This window comes from Oryx dammah, unplaced genomic scaffold (genome assembly GCF_014754425.2).
Source record: "Oryx dammah isolate SB20612 unplaced genomic scaffold, SCBI_Odam_1.1 HiC_scaffold_23, whole genome shotgun sequence".
NCBI lineage: Eukaryota > Metazoa > Chordata > Mammalia > Artiodactyla > Bovidae > Oryx > Oryx dammah.
In genome coordinates this window covers 124,098,252-124,117,109 of record NW_024070207.1, presented here as the reverse complement: position 1 = coordinate 124,117,109, position 18,858 = coordinate 124,098,252, and the positions used below count along the sequence as shown (strand labels likewise).

Sequence of the window (18,858 nt, the reverse complement as noted above, 5' to 3'; positions counted from 1 at the left end):
GACTCCTACTGAGTAAAGAATCCAGGCAGTATTTAGTAGGCATCTCCTTGTATCATTACCATGCTTGTTTGGCTTTTTGCCGTTGGTCAGTGGTAAACATTTAACTCCTTTGCTTATGCCCAGTGGGGGTTGGGGTGTAGATGAAACTTAGAAATACATTTTAAATACGTTGACACTGTAATGTAGAGAAACCGAAAGTTGAGACCAGGGAACTTTTGTCAGAGAATGAGAACAAAACATAGGTGCTCTCATGTTGTGGCAGAGCCACATTCCATTGTCATCAACTCATTAAGCATACAGCTTCGAAGATGCTTGTTTTACCTGTTTTGTAACTGTCAATATCTGTTTTCACTGGTATTTAAGGTTGCGTTGTGGGATAGTCATGCTTTTAACCATGAGTATACTGATACTGTTCCTGATGATTATTTAGGCAAAGTCAGTGAGTTACTTTTCCAACCAAATACTTGGAACAAAAGCAGTCAGTTTATTAAGATGATACAGAATTTTGTATTGAAACAAAATTCTAGAGTCAGCTCAGCAAACTTAGGTGAAATTGACCTCACTTTCACATTTGCTTTCATAATTTTATTTTGCAGGATAACAAAGCCATTGACCTTTGCTGACTGTGTTGGGGATGAACTTCCTTTAGGATGGGAAACTGTATATGATAAACAAATTGGAATTTATTACATGGACCACATAAATAGTAAGTAGAATGCCATGCTTGAGTTGTTATATATGATTGAGTTTTCATGTTGATCTCACAGATGCTAGGAACTCTTTCTGTAGAGTGAAACAATTGTTACTCTCCAACACAGCATTAAACTAGATTTTATAAATGTCGTCTGAAGTCTTCATTAGCTGAATTGTTCAAAAATTGAAGCGATTGTACGTTGGCTTGTATGTTGCCCAGGACTGCATGGAATATGTTGAATGCAGAGTTTGAATACCTGATAGAAGGAATACATTTTATAAATTTCCCAGGCAGTCTGGTAATAGAAGTCGCTAACCAAATGAGGAGAGTATTTCTTGCAGAGTGGAATTTACAAGTTCTTCGAACAATAAATGCCCAAATGATGATCTGAACTTCATTTTGTCTTATCCCTTTGATTTTTAACTGTAATGTGCCAAACCTTTTGGAGCTTTGGTAAGGGAGAAAATGATGTAAAGACCACAGCTAAAATTGCAGGTCCTAGACCATGCCAGCCTTCTCTGTAGAATTGTTGGGAGCAGTGGTTCTCATGCAGGGCTGGCGTTACCTCCAAGGGACACTTGGTGTTGTCTGGGGGCATTTTCAGGCACTCAGCCTGCAGTGATTTGGCTCTTACCCAATGCCTGAGCAGAGGGGTGAGTGTGGCCCCGGCCTTGCCGCCCTCTGCGGTGGTTACCCCATTGGCAGGAGGGCTTCTTAGGCAGATCCACTGCTGACAGGATGGACGTGGTGCTTAGCAGGGTTGCACCCAGGGGCCACGCTCCCCTGGCCTGGCTGCCGAGCACCTCAGGGCTGCATGCAACTGGAGTTTCTGGCCATCTGGGCCACCTTCCCCTCAGGTCAGGGCTCCACTGTCTCCGGGCCCGGGTGGCGTTACTGAACGGCACAGGGATCGGCCTTACATGACTTTTCTGGAAAGCCTGCCAAGGCCCAGGACCACCTTGTGCTGGCTCGTCTCTCATAAACCCTGCTCTCCTCCTGCTGTGTCCCCTTCTTTGCTGTGGGTGTGCCTTGCCCGCCTGCTCACTGAGTCACAGCAAGTTTTAAAAAGCACCCCTCCATGCTGGCGACTCAGGAAAGTGAGACCCAGGATCCACCCTCAAGGATTCTATATGACACATTAGACATGGCCACGAACCTGGAAACCGAGTAATCACCAAGGACTTTCTTCCAACCACCTTGAGTATAATTGGGGTGACCCAGCACCATGGAGGATGTGGCTGAAGACATCATCTCCAGGGTCATGCCACCTCCTCTCTCTGACACCTTTAGTGAACCCAACTTTTTTTTCTTCCCTGAGGACAAGAAAGATTTTTATTGTGATAATGGGCCAAAGACTCCATTCCAGAAAACTTGCTCCTGAGAATCAAGCTCTTTTTTTCTGTAGATTTTTTTTTTCTGTGATGGGTCTTTGTTGCAGATGTGGGCTTTCTCTAGTTGCAGTAAGCAGGGGCTACTCTCTAGTCATAGTGCTCAGGCTTCTCTTTGCAGTGGCTTCTCTTGATGTGAAACACAGGCTCTAGGCACACAGGCTTCAGTAGTTGTAGTGTGTGGGCTCAGTAGCTGTGACGCACAGGCTTAATTACTGTGCAGCATGTGGAATCTGCCCAGACCAGGGATTGAACCCATGTCCATTGCATTGCAGGGAGAATTCTTAGCCACTGGACTACCAAGGAAGCTCCCCTGGAATCTTAACTCTTGCTAGCACAGATGTAAGGGGAAAGCTCTTTAAAGACAGAGAACCTGAGCAGTCACATGTTAAGTTGGAACTGTGGTAATTGACAGTGCAGTGAGGGACCAGAGGGGCCCTGGGCTGGTCACCTTCGGGGTTCCCAAGACCCTCAGGGCCCCTGGACAGAGTGCGAACGATGCCTGTTGACCTTGGTGAGTCTGATGCTTAAATCATCATCAGAGACATCTGGGCACTTAAAACAGCTGTGACCTCCCCCTGCCTCCCACCCAGGTCCACTGAATCTGAACTCCAGGGCTAAGTCAAGACCCTGAGTTTTGTTATTTTTTATTTCTCCATGGGAGCTTGTAAGACCCAGAGAGGCTTTCCAGGAGGGGTCCTGGGCTAGCAGTGTGAAAGAGGTTAGGGGATGTTTCTCGAAGGAGATTTCAAAAGAAACTTAAACATCCTAGTGAGTGCTCCTGTGTATGTGTGTGTGTGGTGGGGCGGGTGGAGGTGGGGGTAGAGATGACATAGAATTTACATTTGTAACCATTTTGAGGTGAGAGACACAGACTGTAAGGTTCACCATTGAAAAGTGTACAGTTCAGTGGCATTGGGTGCATGGAGTATTGTCCAGCTATCACCTCTGTCTGATTCCAGAACATTCATCATGCCCTGGTAAGACCTTGTGCTTTAAAAGAGGCTCACGTGGTATAGAATTGGAAGCAGAGTTGGGAAGGTGACTGTGGCGAGCACTCAGAGGATAGCTTTTGGTGGGATGAGGCAGGCAGGTGTTTTGGGAGAGAGGTTCTGAGAGTCTGATTGAACTAAGGGGAGAAGGAGGGACATCCCAGCATCAGTCACTATTATACACAGGGGCAGGAATGGCCAGTTCTAGAGGGCCCATGAAATAGTCTGCGTGAGGGATGAGGGGCAGGTGTACTCTGAGGGTAAGTTCCCGGTTGGCTCAGTGGGTCAATGAAGATGAAGCCACTCATTTCAAGGGGGCAGGTGGAGAAGCAGGCACTCATCAGTGTGGCTTCCTTTGGGTTGCTGTGGTTTAGGTAGCAAAAGGGTGTTGTGTGAGACTGAGTTGTTTTGGACCAGTGACTCACAAGTACTTTGGGTCCATCCATGTAGTGATGCCTCTTGGAGGCAGGAAGAAAGAAAAGACGGGCACTCAGGAGAAAGGTCGGAGCTAGAGGTAGGCGTGAACCCTTTGAGGAGCTGGTTGAATGACAGAGCCAGAGCAGCAGGTGGGGGATTTATAGGAAATCCATGAAGGGGATTTCCCATGCAGAAAGTTCTGGTCTGGCATGGGAGGTAGGAGAAGGGGAGCGAGCTGGTCCCAGGGATAGCAGAGGCAACAGCAGCCCAGGTTGAAAAAGGCAGGGAGAGAAAGGTTGTATGTGTCTGTTAGTTTGAGAGTGATGGGCTCCTTTGGGTTCCTGTCCACCAACATTTACTCATAGATAGCTAGTGGGAAGCTGCTGTATGATGCAGGGAGCTCAAACCAGGGCTCTGTGACAACCTAAGAGGACTGGGAAGGGGTGGAGATGGGACGGAGGCTCAAGAGGGAGGAGACATATGTGCACTAATGGCTGATTTACATTGTGTGGCAGAAACCAACAGCATTGTAAAGCAATTATCCTCTAATTAAAAATAAATTAAAGGGGCACTCTTTCCGCTCCCTTCTGAAGTCTATGTGAGAAGCTTTCTCTATGTCTTTTTTAATAAAATTTAAAAAAAAATTGTCTGGTATCGTCTTCCCTTACGCATCTACAGAGCTTTCTTCTCGACCCAGTCATGGCTGTGTTGATAGGAGGTGACCCAGACTCAGGGAGGGTTCAGCATACAGATGCTTCCATGATGTACATCATGGTCAGTCATTAACTTTTGTATTGATTAGACACGTAACTGCACGATTATTCTGCCTAAAGATTGGACTCGGAAGACCCTCATGTTCTTCCTCTTTCCATTTCAGAGCTGACCCAGATTGAGGATCCCAGAGAGCAGTGGAGGCGGGAGCAGGAACGGATGCTAAAGGAGTATTTAATTGTAGCCCAGGAGGCTCTCAATGCCAAGAAAGAAATCTACCAGATTAAGCAGCAGCGCTTCGAGCTGGCCCAGGAGGAGTACCAGCAGCTGCACAAGATGTGTGAGGACGACAGCCGCTCGTACACCAGCTGTGAGTTGAGCATCCCCCTCCAGGAGCACGTGGGGCTTCCAGAGTCGGGTCTCTGCAGATCCTGGTCTCTACAGACCCCAGGCGCAAGTTGAGCAAGACAGCTGCGTAAAGTGTCTGATCGCCTACTGTTAGGTAGTCAGCCTCCCATGCCAGCATCCGATGGTCACTCCCTACCACTCCATTGGCAAGTGTTTTTCAGCTGCCCATGCAACACAGTGGAGCTGAGATAGGAGAGGCCCCTTCCCTCCTGGAGTTTCCATGTAGGGAGGGAGGGCAGGGAGAAAGCAAGCAAGCACAGTTTCAGGTAGTGATACAAAACCACCTCCCAACTCACATTTCTCAGCATGGAAAAGGGCTTCCCCGGAGACCCCTGCTCATCTGGGGTGATCCTGGGGAATTCCTTACAATGGTTTTATTGCTCAGGAGCTTCCACAGATGTCAGGCCCCTGTCTCTTTATAGCATCCTTTCTTGTGCAAGACACTGAAGGTAGAGAAACTCAGTATAACATGGGGAAAGTGGAGAACTCTGCCCAAGTAAGATGGATGCACACTGATGTTCTCCAAAGGGAACCCCTCTGAGTTTCGGAGCCTGCCGAGCGTGGGCTCCTGTTATTAGGACTCAGGAGATGCACAGGAACAGAAGGAATCACTCAGAAGCCAAAGCCTCTGGTTCCTGACCCATTCAGTCACTGCCTGAGCCAGTCCATTCTCGACAGAGTTGTCACACTTAACCACCCACTGAAGGTGTGCGTAGCTGTGACTCGCCCAGTGGCAGTGAGCTTGGGGAGAGTGTATGAAGTTGGTACCACTAGATTTTATCTTATAAAAACCTAAATCTAATTGAGACTTGGAGGGACTTACCTGTGACGTGAGTGCCATGTTGCCAGACGTGTAGCTCTGGTGATACAGCTTTGAACGTTAAAGACATGCTCAAAGCTTTGTTTATCCTGTGTTGCAGGTCAGAATGGAGTTGAGGCGAGGGGGCCAGACATCTTTTTTACTGCAACTGCTGTCGAAGGTGAATAAGCCATACGAGCTGTGGAGAAGAGAGCGGAGGGTGGAGTTTGCCCCCTGTAGCAGGAATTTAGGTAGCTGTGTTTCTATATACCGTAAAAGATTGCAGGCTCAGGTATGATGGTGTGTAGTTTCCAGGCTACTTCATCTCTTGCCCTTCGCCTCTTGGTATGTACTAGGTTTTTTCTTGTTTGTTTGTTTGTTTGTTTGTTTTACTGTCCATCAGAATGTGATGGGTCAGCTCCATGCTAGTTTTTAGGAAAAGCTGGTTTCTTTGTAATTTTCTTTATTTGTCATCTCTTTTTCTGATTTAGGTATCAGGATAATATTGACCTCCCAAAATGAACTGGGATATGTTTCCTCCTCCCCAGTTTTTGGAAAGTTTGTGTGGGATTGGTTCAGTTCAGTTCAGTCGCTCAGTCGTGTCCGACTCTTTGCGACCCCATGAATCGCAGCATGCCAGGCCTCCCTGTCCATCACCATATCCTGGAGTTCTCTCAGTCTCACGTCCATCGAGTTGGTGATGCCATCCAGCCATCTTATCCTCGGTCATCCCCTTCTCCTCCTGCCCCCAATCCCTCCCAGCATCAGAGTCTTTTCCAATGAGTCAGCTCTTCGCATAAGGTGGCCAAAGTACTGGAGTTTCAGCTTTAGCATCATTCCTTCCAAAGTAATCCCAGGGCCAATCTCCTTCAGAATGGACTGGTTGGATCTCCTTGCAGTCCAAGGGACTCTCAAGAGTCTTCTCCAACACCACAGTTCAAAAGCATCAGTTCTTCAGTGCTCAGCTTTCTTCACAGTCCAACTCTCACATCCATACATGACCACTGGAAAAACCATAGCCTTGACTAGACGGACCTTTGTTTGATACTTAATTCATTGGCAGGCAAATTCTTTACCACTGAGCCACCTGGGAAGCCCAGTGTTGATACTTTCTTAACCGTTTGATAGAATTCACCTGAAAAGCCATCTGGTTCTTTGTAGGAATGTTTGTAACTATAAATTCAGTACCTTTAATAGACATGGGCCTATTCAGGTTTTCCTGTTTCTTCTTGAGTCAGTTTTGATGTTTGTGTGCTTCAAGGAATTTGTCTCTTTCATCTAATCCAAAAATCAGTAAGCTTTTCTGTAAAGGATCAGATAGTGAGTATTTTAGGCACCATAGGTCATATGGTCTCAGGTGCAACCACCAAACCTTGTTGTTACAGTGCAAAAGCAGCCAGACATGACACATAAGTGACGCGTGTGGTTTATTCTGATAAAAAGTATAAAAATAAGAAACAAGCTGAATTTGGCCCACAGGGAATCTGCTGACCACTGATCAAGCTGTCAAGTTTTTGAAGTTTTCATAGAATTCCCATGTGATTCTTTCAATGTCTAGACACTGAGCTAGTGTCCTCTCTTATTTGTGATAATAATAATTTGTGCTTTATTTTCTCAATCAGTGGAGCTCTACCTTTATCGATTATGTGTAGCATTACAGCAAACTGGGTTTTGGTTTTCTGTTTTCTTCCCCTATTTTTATCATTTTTTATTTTTTTTATTGATTTGTTCTCTTTAGTTTTTCCTTCATTCTACTTAGTTTGGCTTTAATTTCTTTTTCTGCCTTCCTAAAGTGGGAGCTTAGAGCATTGATTTCAGACCTCATTTTCTCACATAGCCTCTAAAGGTATAAATTCTCCTCTAAGTACTACTTTAACTGCATCCTACAAATTTTGGTTCATGTTCTATGAACCAAATATTCATAATATTTTCTCATTTTCTTTGTGATTTATTTTGACCCATGGATTGTTTTAAAAGTAAGCTATTGGAACTTTTTAAAGGTGTGATGTTGTTGATTTCTAATTTAATTGTGGTCAGAGACTAGACTATGTAAGATTTCAGTTTTTGACATCTATTGATATGACTTTATGACTCAGCATATGGTCTCTTTTAAATGATCTCATGGACTTGTGCCTCCAGGTTGCATCTGGTTGAAGCAGTGGCTTAGAACTATTTCTGAGAGTATAGTTAGTGATTCCAAACCTTTCCAAAAGTTACTTGGTAGAAGTAGGTTGGGCCATATAAAATTGTCACTTTTGTAGATTAAGAAGGGCCAGTTATTGGCAGTTTCATATGATTCAACGTAATAGAGTGTTTCTTCCCAGGCAACTGGTCAGGTTTGGTTAGGTCTCCAAAGAGACTTGCCCATCAGTCTTGCTAAGATTTGAATGGAAAAAGAACATAACAGAAGAACTTGGTAAGAAGTTTCTTGCCAGCAATTGAAAGGAAATATTAGATGACGAGAAGGTATGTCGGACTTCCCTGGTGGTACAATGGATAAGAATCCGCCTGCCAATGCAGGGGACACAAGTTCCATTCCTGGTCCGCTAACATTGCACATGCCGCAGGGCAACTAAGCCCATGTGCCCTACAGCCCGTGTTTCATCACAAGAGAAGTCACTGCAGTGAGAAGCCTGCGCGCCTCAAGGAAGAGTAGCCCCTGCCCTCTGCAATGACAGAAAGCCACTATGCAGCACCAAATGCCAAGCACAACCTAAAATTAAATAAATAATTTAAAGAGAGAGAGGAGGTATGTCTATGTACTGGTTACTGTACTGGTGCAGCCAGGACTTCAGTTGCAGACCATGTGGGGACTCGGGACTGGAACCCTTGATGCAAATATAGGAAGACCTAGTTGCATCCTATGGGATTCCACACGCAGCTGGAGGGGAAGACTCCCGGAGCATCGCGGAGCCTAGAGCATAAAACTATCCAGGACTTGTAGTCCTCTGGAGTTGGGACACATCTCAGCATCAGTTTTTATATTTCCATGGGCTTTTCCCTCCCCAGACATTTGGGAAAATAGGGAATTGCAGGTAATTTCATTCTTCCTGTGCCCTGTAAAATTTTATCAATGCACAGTAAAAAAGTAACAGTCCAGATGCTGTCTTTAAAGTCGTGTATGAAGAAACATTGAGCCAAGGAAGGTGATGACTCTGTGGTGTTGATTTGAGATCCTGAGACTCCACCTCCCAACCCACAAGAGGTGCCTGCATAGACTCCATCTCTGCTTCTACTCATGCAATAGAGGAGGCCAGGTGGGGCCTCCCTGTTTTCATGAAGGGCTGGAAATGCCAGTGGCTCTTCCTAGAGCCTGTCTCCTCAGGGAGAAAAACTGTGAATGGAATCTAGGAATTAATCCAAGCATTTTATCAAGTAGCTGCTGTTCCTGGGTTTTCACCAAGCTCCTTCCATTTGCCATTTAACCTGAACTCCATTGAGGATACTTCTGTTACATATGACTCAGACAAACTATTTCTGGCCACAGACTAAAGTTCAAGACAGTCATTCTGGTGGCTATAACAGCCCAGACCTCTGTAAGGTCTGGGCCCATGTCAGGAGCTGTTGGTGGCAGGATCTGTGGCACACCTGGGCCCCTGTTGGCCACCCAACAGGTCTCACACAGCCCAGATCACTCACATTGTTAATCATCCAAAGCAGGGAGGTGTCTCTTTGCTTAGGTACTGGCAGCAGAAGGACCTTGGGACTTAGCGCCCATAACTTCCTTCATTGGAAGTGACTCAAACTAAAGGAACCATCACTGAATGGCCTAGTGTTTTCCTGAATTGTTGCGACTGCAACATCGTGAAGCATTGTAACACGGTGATGTTACTTGTACACACAAGAAACAATATTCAGTAGACTGATCTTCTTGAAGGTTACACCTCCGATAAATGGTAGACCTTGGATTTGAGCCCAGATCTTTTGGTGAAGTTAGTTATCAGTGCTGTGTATACTATTTTGGAGACATGGAAGAGTCAGCTTGGAAGAATGGATCATGTGATTTTGAAACAGCCTGCCCTCCCATGTTCAAGTGACCCGGAAATAAGGACCGACTGTAAACTGACAAGTCATCCGGCAATTTCACAGCACCTGAAGGGACACGTGATAGGCAGAGAGCTTTTTACTTCTCGATTTCCTCATGGCCTACAGTGGGATAGCCAGACTAGTTGTTTAGTTTTCAACAGAGAGTTCCTTAGCACCTGGTGTTGGGGGGACACAATTTATCTCTCACGGCTGATTATAGGGGGGAAATGAGGCAATAAAGGTAAACAGCCATTTCTAATATTGGAGCAAAAGGGCATGGGGAAGGGCAAACACTCTTTTCCACAGCCTTCACAGATTTCCCCCTGAGTTATGGAAGTCCACAATAAAACTCTTGTTTGTTGGAGAGGAAAAATTTCACATCAATATTGGGCCATCTGGTGTCTGAGAATATCCAAGCGTTAACTTTTCTTGTCTCTGACCAAAGCAGATTCTGCTTTGCTGGCTTTGAGCAGACACGTCCCCTTGAGACTAGAAGCCCAACTCAGCTATAGTTCTTTATGCTCAGGAACTAGCTGACAGGGGCCCTGGTCCTGTGTGATGCTCTACAGAGCCCTGCTCTGAGACACACCGAGTACTTTCTCTGCAGCTCCATCTTGTAGAGTTTTCTCCTACTTTCTTCATTGCAGTATGTTTTTCTGTTTATCTTCTTTTAACACTAAATACATTCGTTATTTCAGAAACTTTTTTTTTCATTCTTCTTGAGAAATTGGCCTCCAGCTGCATTCCAATGAAGTATGTGACCATCGCAGGACCTTTTGGAAGGAATTCTTGCTTGGGGTAAATTATAGTCTGAACCACGGGTCAGCAAAGTTTGGCCCACAGGCTGAATTCTAGGCACTCATGTTGTTGTGTAAATAAGCTTTTATTGGGACCTAGCCAGGTCCATTCACTTAACCATTGTCTGTAGCAGGTACAGGAGCAGAGTTGAGGGACTGAGACAGAGTGTGGCCCACAAAGCCAGAAATGTTTACTATCTGGTTCTTTGCAGAAGAATTGTCACACAGTGGTTCTCAACTGTGGCTGCACTGGAGAAATCTCTTGAAGGGCTTTTAAAACGTCTTACAGCCTGGTCCCTACTCCCACCCCTAGACATTTGGATTTAATTGGCCTTGACTAGGGCCAGACACTTTAAAAAAAAAAAAGCTTCCCAGGGGATTCCGAGAGTTGAGATCCACCGATCATGACCCTTTCTTCCAACGGCAGGAGTATGACTTGTTTGTTCCCCAGGCTCCTGGGATCTCCCAGAATCCTCCAGCACAAGTCTCTCCGGTGCCTGGGAAAAAAGTCAGCCTTATCTCCGGTGAGAAAGCGCTGACCCGCCCTGAATTCCTGGCTCAAGCCTGGAGAGGCTTGACCTTATCAGTCCTCAGTCTGGCCTGCATTCTTTCTGAGGCTCCCGGCCCATCCCACAAAGACTATCTGGCCTTCTTTCCCTGGTGAGGGTTTCTCATCTCCTGCCTAGCCTGGGATAAGGGCCACTGTCCACCCGTTCAGCCCTTCATCTTCCTGCTCACGGGCATGTTGGAGCAGGCAGGGGAAAAATGGCTCACGCAGCATCTTCCCAGGTATTAGTTGGCAGGACTCAACCTCAAAGGCTGTCACCGAGCTCACATGTCCATCAGATCTCCCAGTCTGCCTGAGAGAGGAAATTCTTGGTTTGGATTCAGTGGCCTCTTGTGTTACTTGTATAAGTTGCCTCTGAATGGGCTCATTTGATTTTTTTTTTTTTTTTGGTCCCTTTGCTGATGGTGCCTTTAAGAAAGAGGTCGTGCCCTCTTCATTTGGCCTCGCCTGATTATAGACACGTCTTGGTCGGCTCTGGTAATTACTGCCTGTCAGCACGGCAACTGTCCAGGCTTGCTGTCCTTTGTGCCCGAGTACTCCTGGGCTCCCTCGAGCAGGTGCCTGCAGTGCTGACTCCTGGAGGCGCGCACCTGGTCTGAAGGCGTAGTCTGCTCACAGGATGTCTTTGGACAAGGACTACCCTCTTTGAAAAGCATGGCCTCTGCCTGGGGCGATCTTGGGTTCTCATGGTCCAGAGATGTAAGAGGAGATGGAGACAGACACAGATGGATGCATGGACGGACACATTTCCCCCTTTTAATAGCCCATGAAATCGAAATCTGAAGTAATGACTGGGGTCTGCAGCATTCAGAGCGCTAAACACAGACTGAGTTCACTTCTTGGGCACTGGGGAGCCGGAGGCCCATTTCTTCTTCCGTTGGAAAAGCTAATCTGACCCCCAGGAGCCCACGTTCTAGACAGAAGTCCCTCTTTGACTGATGGCCTGATGTAGATCAAATCATTGCCCACTCAGCCTTTGTCTATAAAAGTAGGGAAACATACTCGTCATCTCTCACAAGAGGCAGTGTTCTGTGACAACCTGGACTGATGGGTTGGGGAGGGAGGTTCAGGAGGGAGGGGACATATGTATGCCTGTGGCCAGTTCATGTTGATGTATGGTAAAAACCATGACAATGTTGTAAACATTTTTCAATTTAAAAAATATATATATTTAAAGAAAAGAAAGGTGCAGTAGAAAAAAGAATAAAATTCTCATTCCAAAGGGGAAAAAAAAAAGAATTTCTGAGAATAGATGAAATTAATATGAAAGTTACATTGTTGTAGCCAGGTATAGTAATTTATACTGCTGAGGTCCAGCTAAGCCTTAACCTTCTTATATCATCCAAAGCAGTGCTTTATGCCTGCACGGCCTACTGAAACTGTTTAATAGTTCTGCCCACTCAGACTCTTCAAATGAGAAGGGAGCTTCAGAGGTGAAAGTCTGGTATTTATCCTAAATCTTGAGATTAGAGATGTGTCTCAGCAGAGACGTTTCTTTTTCTCAGTGTTGTGGTGTACATGCCATTAAAGGGCTTCCCAGGTGATTCAGAAGTAAAGAACTCGCCTGCCAGTGCAGGAGACACAGGTTCTATCCCTGGGTCGGGAGGATCCCCTGGAGAAGGAAATGGCAACCCACTCCAGTATTTTTGCCGGGAAATCCCATGGGCAGAGGAGCCTGGCAGGCTACAGTCCATGGAGTCACAAAGAGTTAGACACAACTTAGTGACTAAACAACATGCCATTAAAAATGGGGTCCAGAGTTTTTAGCTTTTCCCTGGATTCTGCAAATGGCTTCCATTAGACTTACTGGCAAACTTCAGGAACTGAGAATTTGTCTTTAAACTTTTGAGTTATATTATTAAGTTACACCAGTGTTTGTCACTCTCCTTAGCACATTAAGATACAGTGTACTCACTGTCTTAGGTACTTGAGTTGCCTTTTCCCTCATCCCAGTCTTGGATTTATATAGTTTTAGAGACTGTAGCAAAAGTAACATGAATGGTATCCCTAAGTAAAACCTTTCATCATTTAGGATTGTTTCATCTATAAGTAACAGAAAAGACTAACTCTCCTGGGCCTAAACAGTAAGGCCATCCATTGTGACCTAGCAGTGTCCAAGGTGGGAGTGGCCTCCCCATTGGTGGACTCGGCAGCTCAGTGATGTCATAGTATGTCAGGATCCCCTCTAGGACTGGCCTAGGCTGAGTGTCCTGGGGGAGAGACAGATGCCTGAGAGCCTTAGGACTCTTAGCTATGCGGGAGACCTGGGCGGCAGGTTGCCATGTGTCTGTCCATCTGTAGCCATCACTCCTGCAGTATGTATGTACTGCAAGTCTCTTTACTAATTTACCCTATGAAATTGCAGACAGAGTTTTGGCAGTGATTTCAGAACATTGTTACTGATGTTTAACATTGCAGTTAACTTCCCTGGACTTTGGTGGTGGGGTTACTTTCAGTTTGGAATGGAAAAGATCCCAGGCAGTAACTGTTGGCATTGTCTTCCTCGCCTACAAGGTGACAAGCGGACACACGTGGAAGGAGTCAGGAAGCCCTTGGCTCATTCGCTTGTTATCTGGGCACCAGTCCCTTCCACTCGGGCCTGGGAAATTTACGTCCCAGGAGTTAAATTTAGAGGTTTTGTAGAAATGATTTTTGTCTCTTTATGATCATTGTTTGAAGTGTTCCTTTTCTTACTGGACTTAAATGAGACCAAATAGTCAGGCAAAATGGAGGTTCTCGGATTTGGAAATAGACGTTCTTCATCTAAGAAAGAATTCTGTTTTAAAAACATTTTACTCTGTGTTTTGAGGAGATTAGAATTCTAAATATAAGAACATTTGAGGTAAAGTTGACGAATACTTAGCTCCTCCAGGTATTTATTTCCAGTAGATTCTAGTAGTTTGACATTCTGACTGATGGGGACTTCAATAGTAGACATTCCATAGAACTATTTTTTGTTTGTTTGTTTATTTTTTTAAGGAGACATCTGGAGAGCTCAGATTAACTTGGGATGTGGTTCTATTTGAGGATATTAAATAATCTTGCCATTTAAATCACTTGATGGCCTTGAGACATCTTCTCCAGTATTAAATCAGGACATGATTATAAGCTAGTTTCTAGATGTTGGCATCTAAGTTACCTGAATGACAGTCTTTTCTACCCAGATCAAAGGAGTTAAAGGATGGATGCTGACATGGGACTGTACTCACTGTCCTGTGGCAGCCTGGATGGGAGGGGGATTTAGGGGAGAATGGATACCTGCATATGTATGGCTGAGTCGCTCTGCTGTGCCCCTGAAACTATCACAACACTGTTAATCAGCTATATCCCAATACAAAATAAAAAGTTTAAAGTTTTTTTTAAAAAAAGAATGGATAGTGGCCTTGCAGATGGCTCTTATGAGCAGGTGAAACTAATGAAAATGACCTAGAGGCAGATTCCATAAATGTGGGGTGACTCTCAGATGAAAGAGGAACCTACACAGCTCAGGGAGGGACAGGAAGCAAGTCACTGCAGCTGCAAGGCCTAAGAGAAAGGAGACAGAAGCATGAAGAGAAAGGGATGCAGAGAAGTGGACAGGGTGATAGAAATTAGAAGTGGCTGAATGCTGCTCCAGTTGCTGAGACGGCAGAGAAGGCTTGACTGACCATGCTTAGCATGCAACTGGGTAGCCGAATGTGTCTCATTCACCCCCGGGTATTGGCCATCTGCAATCACGATGCTGTGTCTGTTACAAGACTTTAACTCGTGTGCTGCACTACTGAAGAAAGCATTTAGCTACGTGATCTGATTTAGTGGAACATCCATCCGAAACAAACTGCTAGAATAAAAGTGTGGGTACTTCACTTCGGCTCTTGGGGAGCCAACACCGTGAACACTCAAGCCTGCCACATACTGGCATTTGACTAGGAAGTAGTCGTTTTCGTTTTTTACAAATCTTTAGGTTTTTTTCCTTTTCTATGTCAAAAATCATTCATGTGGAAGCTATAGATATGAAAAGAGTAAATATAAAATCTTTCGGAATGAGACCATGGAGAAGAACAGTCAGCTTTTGAGTTCTGTCCTTCCAGTGACTTCCATGGTGTATACATTTTAAAAGGAAGTAAAAGTGGTTTCATACTATACTGTTTTCATTGTAAAGAATAGTTTTCTATACCATAACCGTACCTCCCCCACCCCCACCTCCTGTGTATATGTGGTTTTTAAACCTGATAGTTTTGCAGTTGAAGTAAACAGAGTTTTGATTTACCTATAGCTACATATTTTATTATGTAGAATCAAGTAGAAGGTAGTCATGTGAAAAATCAAACATCAAGATTCAAGGTGGTGAGATGTTCGTTCTTAGGAGCGAGGACCAACTTGGAAATCTGAGACTGGGAATTCATTACTTAATATAATGATTTAGAAGCTCCTGTTTATGTGTATTTGTTTACTTTAAAGGACCCATTATAAAATTATGTTTTCCTTCTGTTTAGCCTTCTCTGGATATTCAACAAATACAAAGTACGACCCATACCAAATTAAGGCAGAGATAGCGAGTCGTCGGGATAGGGTGAGTAAAATGAATATTTTCATAACTAGAAACCCTGTGTATATTTGTACGTAATATCACTTATCATGGTTCATTATCTGATGGTCAGTGTGTCTTACACTCATATTTTAGTAAGATTTTCAATTTCATGAATTATTATTATTACATTTGTTTATACTTTCTACTATTTTTGCAATAGGAGGAGAAAAGCTTCATTCTAAAGCCTCAGCTCATCTAACAAAAAAATTGCTCACACCCCTCCGTGTTTCAAGGGGCTAGATTTACTCCCCATTTGGAAAGATTTGACAGTGTCAGGCCCCAACCTCAGAGGACTAGATGACTCTCAGCAGGTTTAGCATCTGTCTGCTGTTCTTTCCTGGTGGCTCTATTCCCAGAGAAATTGTGCCTGCCATAGTGTTTGACCAGAAGGTTCTGAGGCACCTTCCCAGTGGTGCCCAGTTCTTTGGGTGCCACCATGTCCCATCCCTCAGCCTTTGTCATGTGTGTCTGGAAGGAGGGATGGAAGACATCTTGGAGCCCAAGCCTCTGGTCCTGGTGTCTCAGTCCCTAAACCAGAGCGAGCATCTCTTTGAGTGCCATGGCTCTCATATTTTAGCACACCCTTGAAAACACTGGGGGCATCAGTTCAAAATGAAAACTCCAGGCCACCCCCCAGTTTTAACACAGGCCCGGAGTGAGTCCCAGCACATTTTAAATAAGCACTCTCCATGACTGAGTTCCAGGTACCCAAAGCCATGCTTTGAACAATGGCATCTCCTAGGTGGGACTTTAAACAGAAGGGAGGATGGAAAAAAAATAATGACAGAGTTTGCTCATTGCATTATGTCAGTTAATACCTTGAAAAGAAAATCATTGACGATTCCAGGGTGCCCTGTGGGTAGAAAGCTCTTGGGGATCTGGGCCTTGTGTGTCTCAACCAGCCAGCTTCTCTGCCGGGGCTGTGTGTTAGGCCTGTCGATGGAAGGTCCTGGCAAGAGGGTGACCCAGGGAATTGCAAGCCAATCAGAAATTAAGAGGACAGTGCTAACAACTGTAGAAAAACCATTTTTCACAGCATGCTTTTGGGAAAAAAAAAAAAATGTAATTTGTCTTTAGCTTTCTAGATTAAAACGAGAGCTGACCCAGATGAAGCAAGAACTGCAGTACAAAGAGAAGGGAGTGGAGACCCTGCAAGAGTGAGTGGCCTGTGGTGATGGGGGGAGCATTTCCCTGTGGTTTCCTGTTGTGCTGACCTCTTCTATGCTGGGACATGTGTCTTAAAGCTTCTTGGGTGTTCGCTTTTCTGCTTTTATTTATGCTCATTATGTACCAGTCATAAGCATCAGATCTCTTTTCCTTAAAGATACCTTGTTCTTGTTTCCTTGGGAAGCAAGATCTTTATTAGAATATTTGTGCACATTTTTGATAGCTAGTTGTCTAAAACACACAAGGCTATTTCCATTTGAATTATTGTTTAACTAGTTTTAGTCTCTTCAGTGTTTTAGTTCTAAATTTTAGATTAATTAAAACTAAATAAAGCTAAACTGTTAGTCCCCAGTCTCAGTAGCCACATCTGAAATGCTCAGTAGTCATGTGTGTCTCGTGCAAATCTTCTCCACCTCAGTGCTCTTGACTTTTTGGGCCAGATAGCTGTTCGTGGTGGGAGCTCTCCAGTGCACTATAGGATGTTTAACAGCATCCGGGGCCTTGACTTCCTATGTGCCAGTAGCAGCCTCTCACCCAGTTGTGACAGCCAAAAATGTCTCCAGATATTGCCAAGTGTTTCCTGGAGGGCACGTGTGTCCCATGTGGAGGACCACTAAGCTAGTGGCCCCTGCATTGGGCAGCACAGATAATAGGCTATTTACATCCTCACAGATGGGTGATCCCCTGGAGAAGGAAATGGCAACCCACTCCAGTATTCTTGCCTGGAGAATCCTATGGATACCAAGCCTGGTGGGCTACAGTCCACGGGGTCACAAAGAGTCAGACATGACAGAGAGACTTATCATATATCTACACAGAATGTTCTGTCGGGCAGCCTGATCTATAGGTCATCCTCCTGTTGACATCTTTGCAATTAGAACTCTATCCCTACTGAGAGTTCGGAGATTTTAAAGTTCTTATTATTTGCAAATTCTATTAAGTGAGCAAATTAAGTGAACAATAGTTACTGTGTTAGTGGTGGTATTGGTGGTCTGAAAGAATTAATTTTCTCTAGAAAGGGTTTTGCATGCCTATTGGTTCTAAGTCTGTTTCCTTTTGATTCAGATCCTGGTTTCACTTGCTGAACTTGGGCATGTGCTTCACACCTTCTACGCTGACTCTTCTCATGTGGTTGTCTGAGTTCGACTGCTCTGACAAAATACTTTAGACTGAGTGACTTAAAGAGCAGACATTGACTTCTCATGGTTCCAGAGGCCAGAAGTCCAAGGTCAAGGCACTGGCAAATCCATTATGAGCCTTTTGACTGTATCTTGACATGGTGTTGTTGTGTGGTGGGGGGCTCTGGTCTCTGGTGTCTCTTCTCTTTCTTTAAGGACAATGGTCCCTTCATGGGGCCCCACCCTCATGACTTCATCTAAATCTAATAACCCCCTAAAGGACCCATTTCCAACAGCATCCCATTGGGGATTGGGATTCACCCCAAGAATTTGGGGGGATGTGAACATTCAGTCCGTAGCAATGACCATTGGGCTAAATTGTCTGAGGACAGCAACAATGCCTGCTGCACAGTCAGCCTTCAGCAAATGACAGGAATCCATGTGGCTACGATTCTTGGTAAACAGGGGCAGCGTTCTACTCTCTTGGCGTCCTGTGTGTAGATGCAGTGACCACGTCAGATGTATCATTCCTTATAAGGAGGGAACACGGATTTGAGTGTTTGCCAAAGGTAATGACCGCAGCCTCACATAAAGGGTAATCAAACCCTGTTGTTCAGCATGAGTAGAGATTCACTTTCTTACTCACCCAAGATTGCTTCGGCTGACGACTTTTTTGTCTGCTTCTTTATTGAGGACGTATTATAGACACCAGGGGAGACACCATACAAAGGTGAGCTGGGTCCTGCTCGGAGGGCTTGGCTCTTCTGGCTCTGAGACACTGCCATGCCCCCTGCAGGTCCTCCCTGAGGTGGGATTTGGCCACATGCTTAGCATGGGCTGCAGGCTTTTAAGCTTACAATCAGCTTTTTGCTTTCTCTGCCACTACCTGCAGCAGTGTGTGTGCGTGTGTGCATGTGCATGTGTGCAAGAAAACCCCTTCCCCTTGACATTGCTAGGAAGTAACTTCATCTCTTATAGGCAGTCATTCTTCAAAAAAATATTTACTAATCTTTGGCTGTACTGTCTCTTTGTTGCTATGAGGGCTAACTCTCTAGTTGAGGTGTGTGGGCTTCTCATTGTAGTGGCTTCTCTTGTGGAGCATGGGCTCTCAGCACGTGAGCTTCAGTAGTTGTAGCCCCCGGACTCTGGAGCACAGGCTCAGTAGCTGTGGCTCAGCTGTTCGCATGGCATGTGGGATCTTCC

General features: G+C 45.0%; 1 protein-coding gene across 4 annotated transcripts in view; it reads left to right on the top strand.

The window, feature by feature from the left end:
• Nucleotides 1-584: 584 nt before the first annotated feature.
• The window catches only part of WWC3 (WWC family member 3), a 72,264-nt gene continuing 53,990 nt past the window's right edge, over nucleotides 585-18,858 (top strand). The window contains exons 1-5 of one of the 4 annotated variants that reach the window (XM_040266487.1): nucleotides 585-706; nucleotides 4,369-4,572; nucleotides 5,531-5,590; nucleotides 15,276-15,352; nucleotides 16,448-16,527. In XM_040266487.1, coding sequence (XP_040122421.1) covers nucleotides 691-706; nucleotides 4,369-4,572; nucleotides 5,531-5,590; nucleotides 15,276-15,352; nucleotides 16,448-16,527 — 437 coding nt within the window. In that variant the 5' untranslated portion in view covers nucleotides 585-690. The remainder of the gene's footprint in view (nucleotides 707-4,368; nucleotides 4,573-5,530; nucleotides 5,591-15,275; nucleotides 15,353-16,447; nucleotides 16,528-18,858) is intronic. The other 3 variants (XM_040266486.1, XM_040266488.1, XM_040266485.1) reach the window with 3 other exon arrangements.